Source organism: Sturnus vulgaris, chromosome 2, assembly GCF_052056855.1.
Source record: "Sturnus vulgaris isolate bStuVul1 chromosome 2, bStuVul1.hap1, whole genome shotgun sequence".
Taxonomy (NCBI): domain Eukaryota; kingdom Metazoa; phylum Chordata; class Aves; order Passeriformes; family Sturnidae; genus Sturnus; species Sturnus vulgaris.
The window spans coordinates 93,255,986-93,276,025 of record NC_142244.1 but is presented as its reverse complement, the minus strand read 5'-3'; the positions used below and the strand labels follow the sequence as shown (position 1 = coordinate 93,276,025).

Below are 20,040 nucleotides of genomic sequence, written 5' to 3'. Positions count from 1 at the left end.
CATATCTTGTCCTCTGCATGTATCAGCAGAGCTTTAACCAACAGAACTTTCCCACCTTCCCATTTCCACTTAGAGGGACTTACTCAAAGAAGCAGAGGAAGGGAATGCATTGTTTATTATATATTAATATAACATGAGTGGGAGGTATTGCATAGCTCTGTTTCAATAATAGTGGTTGATATCAAATGATATTAAATTAGTTAAAAATAATGTTGTTGCTGTATAATTTAGAGTTACTCTTAACAGATGAAATGTATATATATACACACACGCACATATATAGTATTTAAAAATAGCTCTGTCTCAACCACTATTGCTATAAATAGTAGAATCAAGAAGAATCAAGGACTGGTAGGTATATATTATATTAATACACAATCTGTTGTGAGCAATGTGAAGTATTTTAAGACCAGTCTGTCAGGAATACTTTTATGGCTTTAAAGTATGTCTCATTTGCCTTTGGTATAAGACACTCCAGCGGGTGCTAATGTGGTGTGACTTACTGTTGGATAATTTTTAAACACTTTTTAATATCTGTGTGGTGCCTTATTCATATAAACACCTTAGTAGACTGACAGACCACGACACCTCTGAGGCATGAAAATGGAAGCTTTTACCAAGGCAACGTTTTGGCATCCCTGGTGTACCCTTACTTAAAAGCTGTGTGCTTTAGGTGTTAAATTCTGTAGGTGTCTGGACAAGGCCAATGTTATCTAATCTTTGTTATTTTTGTACACTTGATCATCACTCATTTATTTGATTCCACATAGGGATGCATTTAGAAAACAGACTGAATGCAGAAGGCTGGCTGTAGTAGTGCAGCAGGCTTGCTGTTCAAATTCTGGTGCATGAAGGAAGGTACTTGTTTGCCATGATTGTGCATGCAAATATAATAACTGTATTCAGTGTGGTCACTTCCAGGTCACAGCTCTGACCTTTTTGCTGCACAGCAATATCAAGCCATAATAGCTGGTATGGATTAATCAGTCACCTCTTTCCTCAGAGAACAGTGCTGCTTCCAGTCACAAGCCACTTGAATGAAAAGTGTGCTTGTCTTCTCCATCAAAGACCAAACCAATAAAAGGACAAATTTATTTTTTAAGAGTCTAATCCAACTACCTGTACTTAGAGCAGTGTCAGGTAGCACAAGTGGCTCAGAACTGTGCCCAGTTTGAGTGTCCAGTTTGAGTATCTCTGAGGACCGAGACTCCACAGCCACTCTGGGAAATCTGTTCCCGTGTTTCATCACCAATAGAATAAAAAAGGTTTTTTCTTATGTTGAAATGGAATTTCCCATATTTCTATTTGTGCCCACTGCATCTTGTAATTTTTCTGGAGATAAATGTGGGTCCATCTTCTTCACCTCCCCATCAAATATTGATCCATATTGATAAGTTATATGGGAACCTTCTCTTGTCTAGACTGAACAGTCCCAGCTCTGCTTCTCTTATGACAGATATTCCAGTCTGTTATTTCTCAGATCATGTCCATGGTCTTTCTCATACTGGTCTCTCTGAACAATGACATGGTCCTGTGGTGTTTCAGCCACTCATCCCAGTTTTGTATCATCTGCTAGCACTCTACCCATCATTCAGTTCAGTAATTGAGATGTTACACAATGTTGTCCTAATATTGACCCCTGGAGCAGACAACTAATAAGTCCCCTCCAGCTGGACTTCATATCACTGCTCCCAACACTACAACCTCAGCAGTTCTGCCAGCTTTCAGTCCACCTCACTCTCCATTTATTTAGCCCACATTTCATCATCTTGACTGTGAGAATGAGAGACTGACAGAGGGATTACTGAAGATAAAGATCCAGAAGCAGGTGAGCAAGAAGCTCCACTCATCCACCAAGCCAGTCACATCCTTGTAGAAGATCAACAGGTGAGTCAGACATGACTCTCCCTATGTAAACCCATGCTGACTACTCCAAATCATCTTCATGTCCTTGAGATGCTTGGAAATTGTTTCCAAGATTATTTGCTCCATTCCTTCCCATCAGTGTGTAGCTCCCTTGATTGTCTTTCTCGTCATCCTTGAAGACAGGATGTATCTCCAGTCTGTTTAAATATTCTCTAAACTGATTCCCCTTTAGCAAGGGTGGTTCTTTCTTGTGCCAGCTTTTCCCACTGGTCTCCACTGTAGACCAGGGCAAAGAAGGCACTGAATACTTTGATCTCTACCATGTCTTTGTATTGTGTTGCCTGCCTTATTCAGTAACGTGCACATATTTTCCTGATTTCTCTTTTGCTCTAATGCACCCGACAGAAGCCCTTTTCCCTGCCCTTTGCAACCCTTGCTGGACTGAATTCTAAGAGAGCTTTGGCTTTTCTAATCCTATCTGTGCATGCTCATATAATTTTTCTATTTTCCTCCCTGGTGATTCCCCCTTTATTGCACTTCTCATAGACTTCCTTTTCATGTCTGAGTTACATCTGGAGCTCCTTGTTTATCCACACAGGCCTCCTGATGCCTTTGCTTGATTTCCTGCTAGATGGGATGAACTGTTTCTCAATTTGGAGGAGATGAACCTTGAATATCAACCCGCTTTCCTGGACCTCATTGCTTTCCAAGGACTGTATCCCATTGGATTCTTCCAAATATATCACTGAATAAGCCAAAGTCTCCTTTATTCAAACCCAGAACTGGGATCCTGTTCCATCCTCTCTGGAATCTGAGCCTCACCATATCATTAGGGGCAGGGCTGCCCCTGACCTTCACATCCCTGAGCAATCTTTCCTTCTTTCTAACTATGAAGTCCAGCAGAGCTCCCCTCCTTGTCAGCTCCTTGTTCTAGCAGAGAAACTGCAATCCTCTTAGACCTCCCAACCAGATCTGTCCCTGGAAGTCATGGCTAAAGGCTAATGTTTTCCCAGGACTGTGGAAGAATGTTGACCTAGTTCAGGACATGGCATGCTGTTCGTGTGGTATTTGCTTTTCCTCTAGAGAAAAAGAGTTACTGAAGCATTTTTTCTTACACTTTTGTAGTATAAATAAATATTTTTGGATGTAGGAAGCTAACCTTTCTCTAACCCTGGAGAGTTGATGTCCAAACTTGCTTAAGTTTGCTGGAGTAATCAGAAAGGCAAACAAGCTGATGGAGGAGCTTTGTTCATTGATCTGTCTGCATTCCTGCCTAGCTCTGCATTTTAACTAATTATGTATTTTGGATCAGCAGATTTATACAGTTCACACTTCATTATCCAACAAGCAGAGAATACTCTGCTTGTGATCTCAAGTAGTGTAGATCTTTCTGCAAAGTCTGGGTTATTCCTGGATGGATCTTAAAGCTTTAACATGCAATGAAAATTAATGAGTGAAGATTTCTGCTAGCAGTAGTCCTTTGCTCGTAAATTGGCATGGAAAGAGGAGATGGGAGGTGATGGATTTGCATCTTCTGTCTTGGATTTGGTCTGACTGACATACTGAGGAGCAATGAGCATTTGAGTGCTTTAACAGAATCCAGAATCACAGAATGACCAGGTTGGAAGACACCTTTAAGATCCTCAAGTCCAACCCATGCCCTAACACCTCAACTAAACCATGGCACTGAGTGCCACATCCAGGGATGGTGACTCCACCACCTCCCCAGGCAAACCATTCCAGTACTTTATCACTCTTTCCATAAAAAACTTTTCCCTAATACCCAACCTGTATTTCTCTTGGCACAGCTTAAGACTGTGTCCTCTGCTTCTGTCAGTGCTGCCTGGTGAAAGAGACCAACCCCACCTGGCTAAAGCCACTTTTCAGGGAGTTGTTGAGAGTGATGAGGTCACCCCTGAGTCTCCTTTTCTCCAGGATAAACAACCCCAGCTCCCTCAGCTGTTCCTCACAGGGTTTGTGTTCCAAGCCCCTCTCCAGCCTCGTTTTCTCCTCTCCATCCTCTCAAGGTCCTTCCTAAACTGAGGGCACAGAACTGGACACAGCACTCAAGGTGTGACCTCACCAGTGCTGAGTACAGGGGGAGAATGACCTCCCTGCTCCTGCTGGCCACACCATTCCTGATCCAGGCCAGGGGCCCTTGGCCTTCTTGGCCACCAGGGCACACTGCTGGCTCATGTTCAGCCGGCTGTTCACCAGCACGCCCAGGTCCCTTTCTGCCTGGGCACTGTCCAGCCACACTGTCCCCAGCCTGTGACACTGCAGGGGGTTATTGTGGCCAAAATGCAGGACTTGGCACTTGGACTTACTAAACTTTATCCCGCTGCCCATCCATCCAAATGTTCCAGGTCTCTCTGCAGAGCCCTCTTACCTTCCAACAGATTGACACACATTCACAGCTCTTCATGCTTTTGAAGGCACAGATCAGGACTAGATAAGTGACAGAAAGTTGAAAAAGTTTTTTTTTCTTTTTTTTTTTTTTCCCACAAACATAAATAATTACAACACTACTTTGGGATAGACATTGGTTCACAGAGGACTCAAGTTGTCAAATCCTCCCAAAACAAATATGGTCTAGTCCTGAAACTGAGGTATGCACCCTACAGCCTTCAAAGTGGCTGCTTGCCAAGGTCAAAAGCACACATTTTCCATCTGGCCAAGGGTATTTCATTGTGTTCTTCCTTTATATCAGTTTGTGGGAACCATTACAAGCAAAATATGAAATATGAGCAGTGAATGCATCTTTGTAATAGCATAAATGGAAAATAAAGCAAAACTAAACAATGTAAATGGCTTTTTCTTTATGCTTTTGTATCTTCATTATTATTTGTTTTACTTCTGGGGTTTGAAATATGTATTTTAAGTGGAATACTCAAACTATTATCTCTTTTACTTTGTTTTCACCATGGACATTGCTGAAATTCTTTAAAAAGAAAGTCCCATATCTTGAAAACAACCTGCAAAGTGAATCTTTGTTCTTGGGTAAGAAACTGTACCAGAAAAAAGAGAGACTGGACCATTCTCAGAGCAGTACTATTTGACGTCAAATGTGGTAAAGTGACATAAAGTGGTTAAATGCCAGAGGTCATGTCTTTTAGAGAAAAACAGATGATACTCACATAACTTAGTGGTGGAGTGAAGATGGAAAATGTAACCCTGAGGAGAGCCATTCCAGAAGGGAAGCCAGCATAGGGGGTGTGAGCCGTTTACCCAAGTGACTGCATTGCTTCAGCTCCACAGAGCTGTAAGCATCTGCATGGGGACATTAGACATGGTGCCTTCCACTTCCTCCAAACCAGTCACTTTTTTGGCTGTTTTTCTCTTTACAGGAACCCAGACCTCTGTATAACAAAAGATGCCAGTTTTATTCAAGTGGAATAGGATTCCTATATGATGCCTACCAGACTGAGGTAAACAAACTGATTTCATGTCTTCTTTTCTGCTGTGCTGGGGAGGAGTGGGAGAGATGTTTGACAGCATGTCTGTGCACATAGGTCATGAGTAGACAGAAACTCTCCCACAAGTGATTCCCTGCTTGTCCAAGCCTCTGATGGTTGCAAATCACTACAGTCGGTTTTGAGTCATCCTCTGTATTTGTATACAGTACATTACTCTGGGACTGGAATGATTCCTGGTCCATCTATGCTGTAGAATAACTGTCTCAAATGTGTTTGTCACATTGGCATCTTCCTCTAAGAAGGCTTCTGTAGACTCCAAGTGGAATAGGAAATATCTAAAGTAATCCAATTGCATCATCCAGAATACTTCAAATCTCTGTATTTATCCAGCACAGGCCAAGAACATCAGTGGTTTGAATGCAGTATTTTTATTATCTCAATGACATTAACCTGGTCATTAAAGTGCCCATATCCAAATGCCTAGCTTCCTGAGAAGTCCAGATTTAGTTTCTTTTCCTATTTTGTTATTGTGGTAAATAGGTAGGAGTGAATAGGAAAGCGAAATGGAGACCAGCTAAACAGTGGTATAACTTTGAAGAAGCCAGTTGTTCTTCATCACCATCCCTGCCATGGCTAGGAAAAGGTGTATGGGGAATGTTACCACTAACACTTCTGGAAAGCTTAGCAAGGTACACTACCAGGTTAAGCAGCTCCTTAAATCTTGCTGCTAGGGCATCCTGTTCTTGATTCCAGAAAACGTATGACAAAAATGTTTCACCAATCCCCTCATGTAAAGAACAGCCCACACAAACTTCTGAAGTGTGACAACACCCTTTCCTGTAAGATTTACTCCTTCCTCTTCTAAAGTGTGCATGCACACTCAGACACGGCCTGAGAAATGCTTCTGATTCCTTTAATAAGCGTGTGGTTGGTGTCACCCTGACCACAATTCCTTGCAGGTGACCCCAGCCTCAGGCTTCTGGCCAGATGGTTTTCCACAGCTCTACTGATTCTGGGAATGTCTAAACTTGGGCCACCCAGAGCTCCTTCCTCTATTCTGGAAAAAAAACAAGCTCCATATCTTTTAGAAGTGTAGGTAGTTTCTAATAACATTCTTTTCTGGTTGTTCACTGATTTAGATTCAGTGTATGCTAATTCAGAGTTAAAGATCCATAGCATTTATACCTGCCTTTTCCAAAGGCAGACAGGTAGTGAATAGAAGACATGCTCTGCATGTCAGACAAACACTTAACTAGGAAAGAAGATTGTTTGCTGACTGCAGGTTTCCTTTTGATTGACATCTCTCACCTGTAAGTGGTCTCCAGCTCATTTGGTCTGACTGTTTCAAGCTCTCTTTGCTCAAAGCAGAAAGATTTCGATTTTCTTGCAATTACCATGAGAGGAGAGCATATCTTCAATTAGTGCTGAGGTGAAAATAAATCACAAATGTCCAGGGCATGAAAAAGCTGTGTGTCTGGTCACTGAAATGAAATAATAGGTCTTGACATGCAGAACACCCACAAATGGCCTGTTTCCACCACCCTTGCTCACACCACACACAAATTTGTTTATTTTGGTTTATTCACTGTTCTCCTAAAAAGGAGTGTCTTATTCTATGCATGTTTTAAAAATGCAGTGATAAAAATAGATAACTACAGTAACTTCCTTGGCCAGTAATATGTGTCTCATAGTGCAGAAACAGCCAAAAACATGTTTAAAATCATGCTGATCTCCCTGTTTTGTACTTCCAGCCTTCTCCATTAAAACAGGCAGACTGGCCTTATTATTGCTTAGAGAAGGAAAAGCTACTTTTATTTCCTATCAGAAGTGGTCCCCAAACCATATGTCAGAACAAACCGCTTTTTAGCAGCCCATTCCATCTTATAAAGCCCTCCTATCCTAATCATGAATGTGTAATGGGAAAAGGGTATTTTAACTCTGTGGGTCCCAGGCCATTTTCACTGCATACAGGAGGACAAAACCAAAGTCTGAAGATCCACTGAGTGCAAAAGCATAGGGCATCCCACAAAATGGCTGAGGTAGAACACTGTGCTCCAGGATTGGTTTTCAACCCTCTTTGAGAAGTAGGCATGTGGGGTGGTTCAGTCACTGCCTCGATTAAGCTGATGCAGTCAGTGACAGTATGTGCTCCTCTTCTGCAGTAACCTGCAGCTCAGGCTGACAGCTCAATGAGACTGCAGGCTACAAAGCCCTTAGGTTACACTCCAGTAAGTTCAGACACAGTAGAGCAGTGGTGATGAAATAAGGTCATGTCTCAGGGTGAGATGTCCTTGTGACAAGAGGGATGTGTCTGTATCAAATGTGAGCTCCATTTCCAGACTGCAGCCTAGACTGAAACTATCCTTGTATAACCAACCATTTTGGGACTGAAGAGCTGATTTGTATGAGACACTAACCACAGATAGAGGCTTGTCCTGAGCAAAGCAATCCCAAGGAATCATTTTAATCTCCTTCTAACATGAGTTTTGTCACCTATTTTCCACTGCTCGATCAAATCCTGCTAAGGACAGATATGGCAAATTGGAGACCAGCTGCGAGATTAACTTCCTATGTTGCTGAGTGTGTGTTTAAGGCTTTCCTTTTTGCTGGGAACAAGCATGTGAGGAGTACAGACTCACCAACAGCTTTCACACTAAAGGAATATACAGATCCAGGGCTTAGAAAGTGAGAAACATCTGTTTTAGCATCTCTTGTGGACACTATTCCATGAAGCAACACATTCATGGCTAAGCCAGAGCTGTCTGATAAACTTGTCAAAGGCAGGCATGTATTTTGCCATTTAATAATACATTTTAATTGCATTTTGTGAACAAAAGAGTTCTCAGTGGTTACAGAGATTTCTTTCCTATTAAGTAAAAGCTATAGAAAGAATGTATTTTCTGACTGCTAGCTTTTAAAACCTGACAACTCCCCAGTCAATTTCAAAGTCAATAAGCTAAAACTCTCAAGGAAAGAAAAAAAGCCTTACATATAAAGTATTTCAATTGGTCTGTAGTGCCAAATAGAAGTGATTAATGCTTACCACACTTAAGGAGTCATTAAAATGATTTTGTGTCTGTATGGAGAGTGGCTTACGTGTGCCTGCCTTTATTTGTTCTAACATCTGTCCATCCCTGCAATTCCTCCTCACATAAATAAACCTTTTTGGTTTTGTATTCAAGAGCCTGCAATAAATGGCACTTATTTGCTGGAGTGCCTGGATCTTTTCTGAATTCTTCTGTTTGTGGGTTTCTTCAAGACTATTCTTGCTGTTGTTTATAATTACTTCCTTCTTCAGGAGGGTTTCACTGAGAGGGGAGAATTCCCATTTATTGTTCAGATAAATTGGCTCCCTTGCCATTTCCCCACTATAACAGACTGGTTCTCTTATTCACTTCAGTGTTTGCTGTAGTGTATCTCTCCAGACCCACAGTCAGTTCCTCACAGAGATCTGAGTCTCCTGGCTGCACGCCCTGGGTCTCAGCAGAATAGCACCAGGTACTGCAGCAAAGTACTTGAAAATTCTGTCAGCCCTGGCTGCAGGCTGGTCCTGGGAGCTCTGGGCTCCGTAGAACAAATGCCCTGAGACTCAGGGGCTGTTGTCCTGGTTAAAACTCTTGTGAGCTCAGGGATGTCCTTCTGGCTTCCAGTCATGAACTTTGGAATCTCAGGATCTTTCTGCACAATGGGTAATACAACTTGACAACGCTGTAGTAGCTGGTTTTGTTTTCGTGGTCAGTACTGTAGGATGATTCACACAACACTGAAACATTGAGGATAAAAGTAAGTTTCTACTTTTTTGGCAGGTTACGTGTCATACCCTAAACAGCAAGTGCCAGCTGAAAGTGAAGAGTAACACATGCTATTGCTGTGATCTGTACAACTGTGAGAAGTAAGTACCTGTGTGCATTCCGTGGCCTCTGAGAAATTCTGGATTGGTTGTCCTTACGTATAAATGGTAGGGCCTGAAGAAGTAACACAGGGAGCTTGTATGCTGAGCAATCCAGTTCCTCTGCAAGTGAAGTCCTGATGCCAGCACGAAGTAGGTCAGGAGTTGTTCATTAGTGTTGGCATTATTTCAGTTTCTTTTTCTTTAAATATGTCCATAGGCTTTTTGCTGTGTGATCAAAACTGATCATCCCTGTTCAGATATACTGTTGGTCTGGCAATGCATTTTTCCTGTTAGATTTACTGAACCTTCTGCTTGGCTCATGCTTTGCACATCTCACTGTCATAGAATAACAGAATAGGTTGGGTTGGAAGGGACCTTCAAGACCATCCAACTCCCCTGCCATGGCCTGGGACACCTTCCACTGGACCAGCTGCTCAGAGCCTCATCCAGTCTGGTCTTGAACACTTTCACTGATGGGACATCCACAACTTCTCTGGGCAATCTGTTCCAGTGTCTCACCACCCTCACAGTGAGGAATTCTTCCTAATATCTAAATCTTCTCTGTTTTTGTTTAAAACCATTCTCTATTGTCTTATCTCTACCTGCCCTTGTATATCATCTTACCATGCACTCCCATGCAACCTCTGCAAACCCCTACAGTTCAGCCACAGTCATTTTTCTTTCTTTCCCCCTGTATATTTCTCATCTTTCTTCCTTCCTACATCTATTTTATTTTAGTTTTGCCTGTTCACATGCTAGCAGTCCTGATTAACCCCAGTCCTCTGTAAGACTTGGCTAGTGTGATGCCAGACATAAACATTTTAGGCATAGGGAGGGCAGCAAGGCGGGAGCAATCAAGCTTCTACATTAAAAAGTAGCTCTTAGCCACATGATATCTCAACTAAGAAATAAAATGACATTTGGGACTAGAGGGAAGTGATTTATGCATGCATACTTCTTATGCAGATGGGAGACACAAAGTGAATGAAGGTCTATGGAATGAATTAAAATCTTGTATAGAGTCTTTTGCTTGTGTAAGAAATGTTAAATGTGGACATGATGGAGGTATACAAAACAAGTGGGAAAGGTAGAGAATGCTCAGCTTTGGTACCTTTTCTATGACAGATGATGGAACATCATATTTGCAATACAGTATGTATATAGTGAGAATGCTTCTTTCTGTGGTACACAGCTGCATGTTAACACTGAACCAAACAGCCCAACTCAACACAGAAAAGAACTGGATTGTTAAAGGGGTGAAAGTATTCAGAGTTGTCTTAAAAAAAAAGATGGAAACTGTTGCTTAAAGTATAAAGTATACACTGAGAGATCAGGCATATCCCTTTCAGATGGAGATCCTCAGTGCCATTTTTCTAAGACATTGAGTTTGTTTGAAACACTTGGGACTGATCACTGCTGTGACATTATTCAATGATAAAATTAAATGTGTGTGTTCTGCTATTGTCTACATTCTACAGTGGACAGCAAGACCTTATGGCACTGGCATGGACAAATCCAGGGTAAATATGCAGTCATGCTACTCTGGAGACTTGGCAAATCCAGTTCACAGGATGGCTAGAGAGAAGTAGGAAGAACCACAGGCCCACAAAGTGATTTATTGTCAGCCATAGAGTAGACTGCTATGAAGGCAGGATTGTAAATCCGATTTCCTCAGCCTCATGGCAGATGAAGCTATAGGTTTATTTAGTTAAGATGGGCTCATGGCAGGGCCCAGGTGAGCTCAACAGTAGTGTTTCTTCAGTGCCAGAATCATGACCTGAAACCATGGATTGGATATTTCCAGAAGTTACCGTGCCTGGCTTGGTTCTTCCCAGAAATTGTGGGAAGCTGTTGTGGACTGCTCTGCAGAGCTTTTCCTAACCACACGTGCACATGCTGACCCATGCACTGGGGATGGGGGAACAGAAGAGTGAACACAAACTGCTCACGTCTAGTTTCCACCATAATCTGATGACAATTTGGCAATTTCCTAGCAATGGAAAAACAGGCTTGGCATTTTAAAAAACCTTTCCAACTCAAATAGCTGCCCTAGGAGCTCATTATTGGGCTCAAATTAAGGCAGGTACTGGAAAGAACTGCAGGAACCTGTGGTTTCAAATTTTGCAGTAGGTTATTTCTGGCTTTTGGCAAGACAATGAGGTGTAACTTCACCACATGCCTGATTTACAATAACCAATGTGGTGTAGAAATATGAAAAAAGATTTCTGGATAGTACAATCCAGAGTGTAAAGACATCTTTATACTGTACTCTGTTTCATTAATTTGGAACCACAGACACCATAAACAAATGTAGCCAGTTGGCAATATCTCCCTTCCTGCGGTTGAGTTAATGCTTCAGCAACTTGCCTTCCCCAGTTTCTGAGATGCCAGCAGATTTCTAGGTGAGCTGGGAAAAAAAGCAAAGCTAAGCAAACTTTATCTGGTAGCTAAATGACAAGAGCAGCATCCATATACCAAGATTATGTGTCTGTATAGAGACACTGAACAAAAAATAAAGAAGGGTCCATGCTGGTAACCAACACCAATCAGCCAAACTAGGGTTCATATTAGTTGGATTATATTTGATGCTGGCCTTAGCAGAGGCAGCTTTTCAGCAGGGTTTTCTCCAGTTCTTCTGAGCAGTTTTTGGTGGGAACATGGGTGTAGTACTTTGCCAAAGAGGAAAGCAAGCAGGAAGGAGTTGGATCCTGTAGTCCTCTGCATTTTGTGCAAAACCATTCCTGCTGCAGTGACATTGTCTGCATTCTCTTCCAGTTCAGACCAGTCCTCCAGCTACTATGAATTTCTGGGTGTGAGCAGCTGTCAGGATGTGCTTCACCTGTACAGACTGTTGTGGTCCTCCACAGTCCTCAACATCATTGGCTTGTTCCTGGGGATTATCACAGCAGCCGTTCTTGGGGCATTTAAAGACATGGTAAGGCTCACAGTCTTTTTTCTTTATGTGAGGGCTTTCTGCTTGCTGGCATTATGAAATTAGTTAAAACCAAGGAAGTATAAATGTACAAAGGAGAGGCTTTAAATGTGTTTCCTGGGTGTTGTGGGAGTCTGGAATGTTACAAGCCACCTCAGAAGGTACCAAGAGTGTAACCCAGGTTCTTGTTAATAGCTCCCTTGTTAGAATGAAACAACACTGAATGTCACTGCTTTTAAATAAACAGTGGAGGGTTTCTTATGGAACAATTTGGTTGCAAAAGGAAAACAGGTATGGAGTTGTTTTGGTGGTTATTATCTATAGTAATACAACATGAGAGCATTGCAATAGGGAAGGAAGGAAGGAAGGAAGGAAGGAAGGAAGGAAGGAAGGAAGGAAGGAAGGAAGGAAGGAAGGAAGGAAGGAAGGAAGGAAGGAAGGAAGGAAGGAAGGAAGGAAGGAAGGAAGGAAGGAAGGAAGGAAGGAAGGAAGGAAGGAAGGAAGGAAGGAAGGAAGGAAGGAAGGAAGGAAGGAAGGAAGGAAGGGAAAGAACAGAAGTGCGAGGATCTCACCATCCACAAGAGGCAAAGTTTGGTTGCTGCACAGTCTTGGTCAAGTGGTTGTCACTGACCACATCTATCTGATAGTGGAGGAAATATCGAAAACGTGGTGGAGAGAAATCCCCAGAACACAACATCTATTGGGTCTATATTCACTCTGATTCCGGTGGGAATGCTCAGGTACCTCCCATTAGGCGGGGAGCTTGATTTAATAATGTGAATTGTGGGATGCTTTGGGAGTCCTTGACACCTTTTAAGGCAACACAGCTGCCCATCCTAGCAGCAGTTGAGTCAGTTATGTCCCATCAGCAGAGATTAAGACACTGAGGCCACAGTACATCCCTGGTACTTCCCCAGGGGGAGGAGAGAGACCCCACAACCCAGGAGTTTTTGCAAGAGGGCCCAACTTAGCATGACAAGGGGCACAATCCTCTCCACAGGATCCAGGTCCTATCTCACTCACAGCCCATCATTCACCCTGTGCCTTATCAGATCAGAGGTTTAGCCATTGCACACCCAAAAGTTCACCTACTCCATCTCAGCTGAGCACCTTGGTGTCTCAACAAATGGGGAATGTTTTGAGTCATTGTCCCTTAACAATTCAGCCTCTCTCATGGATTTATACCTTTAGGCAAAGCTGTTGCCAGATGTTCACAGCTAAGTGGGTCAAGCCTGGATAAATACATGAACTGAAGAAAAAAAAATGCAACCATGTGAACAAATGATGGCAATTCACTTAGTGGCATGGTTTTTTCCCTTCTAATTTATCTCTGAAGTTGTGGGCCAGCACGGAGTATGAGGATGCTAGTTTGTAGGTAAAAGGTAAGTTTGTAGTAAAAGTCAAGTCCTACCTGTGACTGTTCAGCCTTGTGTAGTTATTTTCCCTAAAAATGGGGATGAATTCTGAAGTACCAGGCAAGTTTTTATTTAAAGAGTTGTGTGCTCCAGACACTTCAACATGCTCTTTTATTTCACTAAGGAATGCCACCTCCTAAGTACTGCCTGTGCCACACCTGATGCACACCACAGCATTCAGAAGAGACCCTGTGGTGGGAGGGATTCTCCAATAAAGTCCCTCATTTGTCTGGACTTACTGACACATTAAAGGGTGAAGTTGCTGTTCCTGGGATTATCCCTGTCAGTGGCCATGTTTGCTAAAGCAATGCCTAAAGACCAAGCAAGAGGCTCATGATTTACTAGGCTCTCAGGAGAGTATAGAACTAAATAGGCAGAGGCATGGAGATGGAAATGGAATGCAGGAACCAAAGGCAGGTGTGATAGTGCCACGGGTTATTTTAGATCCATGGTGTGTCTGGTGCCTACTGCAGAGGAGAAAACTGAATAGAAAGATGGGTAAAATGAAAAAAAAAAAAAAAAAGAGAGAGAGAGAACGGGAAGAGAAGGCAAGAGAGATAGTTGAGATTTACATCAGGACAGGAGGGGGAGAGCTGGCAGGAAGGGGCTGCTCAGAACTGGCACCCAGTGAGCCAAAGACCCAGTCAGACTGAAACCATCCAGGCCTAGCTTTGAGCACCACCATTCCTTAGCAAGCATGCCCAGGCTATCTACAATGTGTGTTGGGTGCTTAAAACCATGCTTAAAATAGAGCAGGGCTATATGAATTGTTTGAAATTCACCTTTGTTAAGAGTTGCAACATTTCCTGGAAATACTCCTCTGGCTATCTTAAGCCAAACAAGCACACTGAGCTATCATATGTAAGAAATGTGCAGCTGAGCTCTCCTTTATGTAGGGGACTCCTGCAAGGAACTGATAACAGATTGCAGCCAGCCACTAAAAAGTTGCAGCTGCCCAAAGGGAGTAAAAGCAGTTCTCCATCTTAATTCTTCCCCTCCCTGTGAGAGGAGCAGAAGGGGAGCAGAAACAACCACAGTGGGAAATGAGGGGAAGTGCAGCTTGCATGTGGACTGAAGGCAGCCATCATCTACAGTAAGTTTTTGGGAGAGCACTGCACTTTAGTGCTGCTAAATGTTTTCTCCTGCCTAGCAGATGGATGTGAGTGCAGCTGTGGGAAGTGTGCAGAGAGCCAGCCTGAGTCCACCTAACCTGTCTTGCTCAAACCTAAGCTTACATGAGATTTGGGCTGATGCTTTGATACAGCTCTGGGCTTTGCAGGGCCATCACTGCACTGCTCATGAGGAACAGCAAGCCGAGGAGATGTTCCTGGGAGAGCTCCAGTCTCCATGACCTGGCACGTTCCCTTGCTGGGAGGCAGAGCCTGGGTCACAGCCTGGGTCCTCTGACTGGGTGGCATAAAACCATGGAAGGAAATTGCAGCAGCAGTGGATATGCAGCTTCACCTCAAGCTTAGCTGGAATGAGTCTGAAGGGCTCCAGCTAAATCCTCATCTGAATGAGCTGTTCAATGTCTCCACTGAGTGTGAGCAGAAAAAGGATGTCATAGTTCAAGGGAAAGATGAGTTTGTGTCAGTCACCTCAGCTTGTGAAGTCTTACTAAAGCAGCAATCCGAGATGCAATGACCACTCCTTGCTCCTGCCTGTGATTTTTCAGGGTTCTTTTGAGTTAGTACCAGAGATAATTTGCTCATCTGCTGCTCCCTGTCCTTACAAAAGGAGTAACTCTTGGGAGAAGACAGGGGCCAAGAAAACATCAAGCAAAAGAGGAAAAGAAAGGGGCATGGGACTGAGAAAGTGCAAAAAATGCCCCCATTACAATATGTGAGAGAATTATTTATTTTGCTTTAAGATGTCACCTTCTTACATAAATGCTCACTGGCATTTTGCAGGGAGAACTGCAAAACCTCCTGAAATGCCTCACAGCATTGCTTTGGGATTGACTTCCAGAAAACACAAGGCCAGGCTGACTAGTCAAACAAAAAAGATCATGTTTATCTCCGGAGAATGCTGGCAGCCAAACCATGCTACAAAGGGGAGAGTTTGCAAAACAGTGCCCTTTCATTTAAACCCATCATATTTCCTGGACAGAAAAAAAAGTGTTGTTTTGGTTGCTTCGGCTTTTCTTTCTTGTGACAAATTCCCTGCAGACCCTGGCACGCTCCCTGTGGTTTTGCTGCCTGCCTGAGGGCTGTGCTGGCTCAGTGAGAAATATTTCATTCTCTCCTGACCCCCAAGGTGTGTCAGCTCAGTGGCTGCTGTCACCCATGGGGCTGCCTCTGATCTGCAGGGTGCTGGGGGAGCTGCAGTGGCTACGACAGGAACCCTCCTTTTCAGATCTACAGTATGCTTGGACATAGGACATGGGGTGGTTACCTTAAAGTCACCTCTAACAAAAAGCAGATTAAGATATTACATCAATTGATGTAGCTGAAGTACCCAAAATGATAACACACTGTGATTGTTTCTTACAGAAGTTACAGGTAAAGAAGTACATAGAAAATTTCACTTGCTGATGCTGAGTTAATCTAGAAATTCCTTTCCCTGTCCCAGTATTCATTTGATGATTTCTGGATGTTTTTCTGACACACCTTGCCAAGGAATCTGCCTGCCCTGAGTTTAGAGCTGCATTAATCTGAACTACTGATAGTCCTGAGGGGAGGAGGGGGGGTGGGAAGGGGATGCCTTTTAAATTATTTTTTTTTAATTAGTCTTCTTCTTGCAGTCCTTAAAGGAATACAAACGAATTAAATAGCATTGCTTTATCCCCTCTCCTCTTCCTTCATCCTGCTCTAAAAAGGAAAGCAAAACTAACTCCTAATTACTGAGCTACTTCCCACGGGTTTAAGTCTTAGCACTCATGCAACCAAAGGTGCATTCTGATGCGAAAAATAGCTGGAGGTCAGACATAAATGCTCTGGCAGGTCTGTGTGAGGCCAGTGAACTGACACTGTTAGCACTCCCTGGCCAGTTCATAGCTCCTTATCTCTTTGACTTGGATGTTGATGCTGTTTAGAATGTCTCAACCTACCCATGTATTTTAGGTGAGTAATTTAACACAGAGTAATTAGTGGAATACTTGATAAGAGCATCCAACCAGCTTCAGTAACCCCAAATTGTTGCTGGCCCTGGGCTGAGACCTCACACGTGGTAATAAGGTGCTTTGATGTGGTATGGATGACTCCCCAAATTTGTCTTCTAGGACTGTTGAGATGTTCATCCTTAGCAATTAGAGAGCATTGCTCTGTGTGTGGATGGAATGTGAGAGGACTGAGAGAGGTTCCCAAGAGAAGAAGCCAAAGGGGGTCAAACAGCAGCACCCAAAGAGACCCACACCAGAAAGCTGGTGACAGATGCAGAACAGGCATCTATAGTTCACATCTGTGGGTAAAGCAAGTGTTTCTTGACTCATTTATGTCAGAGGGATGTGATTGTATCCCTCCTCTGAGGGAGGAAGGGCACACTCTGGGGCTGTGGCACTGGCCCCAGACCTTTGGATCTGAAGCAAGCAGGTTACCTGCTCCTCCTCCTTACTCCTGGGGCAGTGTCTCTTCATCTGTCCCCACCATATCCACCCAGCAGGGCAGGTAGAGAGGTGGGTACCTTGCAGATGAGACTGTTTTGAGGGGGGGCCTTGAAGATGAGAGACTTGCCTTCTCCCATGAAATAAGTTCTCTGCCTTTGATCTCAGCCTTTTACCGTGCCAGCTCCTGAAATGCCAAATTTCTCCAGGAAATTAAGGCCTAGATTTTTCAGGAACCTTATGTGATACATCAGTGACCTAGATGATATTTTCCTTGTACAAACACAATTAATACACCTCTTTCTCAATCACAGAGAGATCTCACATTGTCTCCAGAGGATGCAGTGGTTTATATCTCCCACTGGTAAATTTGAAAGGAAATTTAAAAAAAAATCCTGGCTGCTGCTTTCAGCATTTGTCTGGCAACTACTATATTTTATTATTTCAATGAAAAGAAAATTCCATGCTCTCATGTGGAGGAATCTGCTAACAAAAACAAAGGAAATAAAAGAAACCACAAGATTTATCTCATGAAAACATTTCACAAAGCTCTGTTGCTCTGCTGTCCTTCACAAGTTGCTATATAGCACAGGGTTTCAAGGTTTAACACAAACCCTCTTTCGTATTTAGCTTTTGTTCTTTTTTCCTGACTAAAATTTTTTAGCTGGTGAGCTGCTGCTTCTTCCTGCAAAGTTAATTTTGCATTGTAATGAAAAGACACGTCAGAAAAGCTATGAGAAAAGGATTTTCTGCAGTAGGAATGAGGTAAGCACATTGAGAGTGATGCTGGAGAGCCAGCAGCAAACTCCATTTCCCAAGTGAGAGTGAGCTGTGAAAGAGGAGCAACTGGTCTGGAAAGGGAGATCTGGGTAAATCTGTGTAGGAAAGCAGAGAAAAAAGACTTAAGGACATCAGGTAGTTGCTATTGGAAGGAGTCTGCAGCAAATGGTGAAGGACTTGGTGTTTGGTGCTGGATGAATGAGGGGCAGCCAAAGCTGTATTCTGTGCTCTTCAGGGTGTCTTGGATCTGAAGTCCTGCCAGTGCTTCTGTAACTGTTGCTAGGGAAGCACCAGCAGCCTTTTTCCAAGGGAAGAAGATTAAAATAGCTGTGTATTTTTACTCAGAAAATTCATTCCGGATACACCCTCCTCTCATTCTGTCTGCTCTTGGGTTTTTTTGTACTACTGGTGTTGTGTTAGAAAATAGAAAGTTAAATTGTCTTGTTGCTTATGTTAGGAGTAGTTCCTGCTCCAGCCCTCTCTACATTGGACTGATATATTGTTGTTTTCTGTGCTCAACAGGTACCTCTGTCCCAAATAGCTTTCAGTGCTGCACCTCCTCCTCAGATCCTGTACAACCCTGCCCAGCAGATCCTGACATACGCCGGGTTCTGTCCTTCCCCAGCAGCGATCTCTACATATCCCTCCTACCCACTACCCCTTCAGGTACAGTACAAAAACACACCCTCAGGAAAAACACCAGCAGAAAAGCATAAACTGCTACTCAGTACAAGCCTTGCAGAGGTAGGTCTTAGCTGGATCCCAGCTCCCAGGTCTGTCTGTGGAATGACTTAGGCTGTGCCTAGTTTTCTGGTCTTTTCTCAGACCTCAGGCTTTCTCTGGTTGTCATTTGGACTCTTACCTGCTGATGAGGTAAAAGTGGCCAAGAGTAGAGAGAGAAAAGGGCAGAAACACATGAAATTAAGCTGAAAAGATTCATATAAGTAGTCATGAGGATCCCCTGTGACTGTTCAGTCCTGTGTCCACTGAGAAACAAAAATCCATTGCATTTACCCCAAATTCTTATCTACACTCCAAAATAAACACAGTTATTTCCCTAGATTTCTACTTTTTCAAATAAATGTGTTCATTTATCTTCCTTCCCCTTCATAACACCACCAGCTGTCAGGAGAGGTTAGTAAGGAACACTGGGATGGTTAGTTAAAAACAATGGGAAAATTTAACTCTATTCCTGGGAAAAAAATAAAAGCAAACCACCTCCCTATATGTATTAACTCATTATGTTGGAGTTTGGAGAGAAGCAATTTCTGCATCAGTATATGAATTCAGGAAAAAATCATAATAAACTTATTCAAGGGTACAAATCATGAACGATGGAAACAGGAATGATTAGGAACAGACAGAAGCTTTACTGTCATCTGCTTCCATTGCTTGAGAGCTGTGGGCTGAATCCATGTGGCTGGAAGTCTGAGTCTTCATGTTCCATCTAAGTGCTTCAAGCTGCTGGGTTCAGACCTTCACAAGCCCTGCTCAGATGGTTGTAGTCCTTAACCCCAGTCTGGGCCTGGGATTCATCTGACTGAACACAAGGGCTGTTGGCATGTAGGGATCTGGTACTGCCTGATAATGACATCAAGTAGCCACTTGTTCCCTGCTGCTACTCTGAGAGGGTCCAGGTTCAGGTCCCATTGTCCCTGGGCCACATCTGTGTGGACATCTGGGATATCCCATGGCATCCCAAAAAGGCTGGACACAGCTGTGGGAAACTGAATTAAGTTTTAGCTGTCCACAGAGCAGAAGACCCTGTCTGAGCTAGTCTCCCCTTTAGAGTCACCAGTGGATTATCTCAGGCTAAAGGTGTATGACATTCATTCCTCGTCCTCTGCTGAATCCAGTATCTCACTGAATAAATGCTTGCCAGAGAGGCAAAGTCTAGAAAATGAATCAGCCATATGGCAAAAAGAAAGGGTGATAGCAAGAATGCATTTTGAAAGGATGTAACCAGCATTTATTTTGTTGACTATGCCATGTGCCAACAAAATAATACATCCCTTACTGGTGCAGTTCAGCCACAGCTAGTCTTGGTAGCTGGCCTGCCAGCTAGGCAGGTAATGGTCCTGATTAGCTGGGCAGGGACTGGTGGTGATAACAGCAGTTATGGGTTGTGCCAGTTATTCCTGCTAGAGAAGAGCTCACTGCAGAAACAATTCCAGGCAAACAGATGGAAGCAGTGGTTG

The 20,040-nt window shown here is 43.2% G+C and overlaps 1 protein-coding gene across 2 annotated transcripts in view; it reads left to right on the top strand.

The window, feature by feature from the left end:
• The window catches only part of TMEM255B (transmembrane protein 255B), a 66,336-nt gene that overhangs the window by 44,413 nt on the left and 1,883 nt on the right, over nucleotides 1-20,040 (top strand). For both annotated transcript variants that reach the window (XM_014885077.2, XM_088160122.1), the window contains 4 exons: nucleotides 5,214-5,294; nucleotides 9,089-9,174; nucleotides 11,950-12,109; nucleotides 18,365-18,508. In XM_014885077.2, the coding sequence (XP_014740563.1) occupies nucleotides 5,214-5,294; nucleotides 9,089-9,174; nucleotides 11,950-12,109; nucleotides 18,365-18,508 (471 nt within the window). The remainder of the gene's footprint in view (nucleotides 1-5,213; nucleotides 5,295-9,088; nucleotides 9,175-11,949; nucleotides 12,110-18,364; nucleotides 18,509-20,040) is intronic.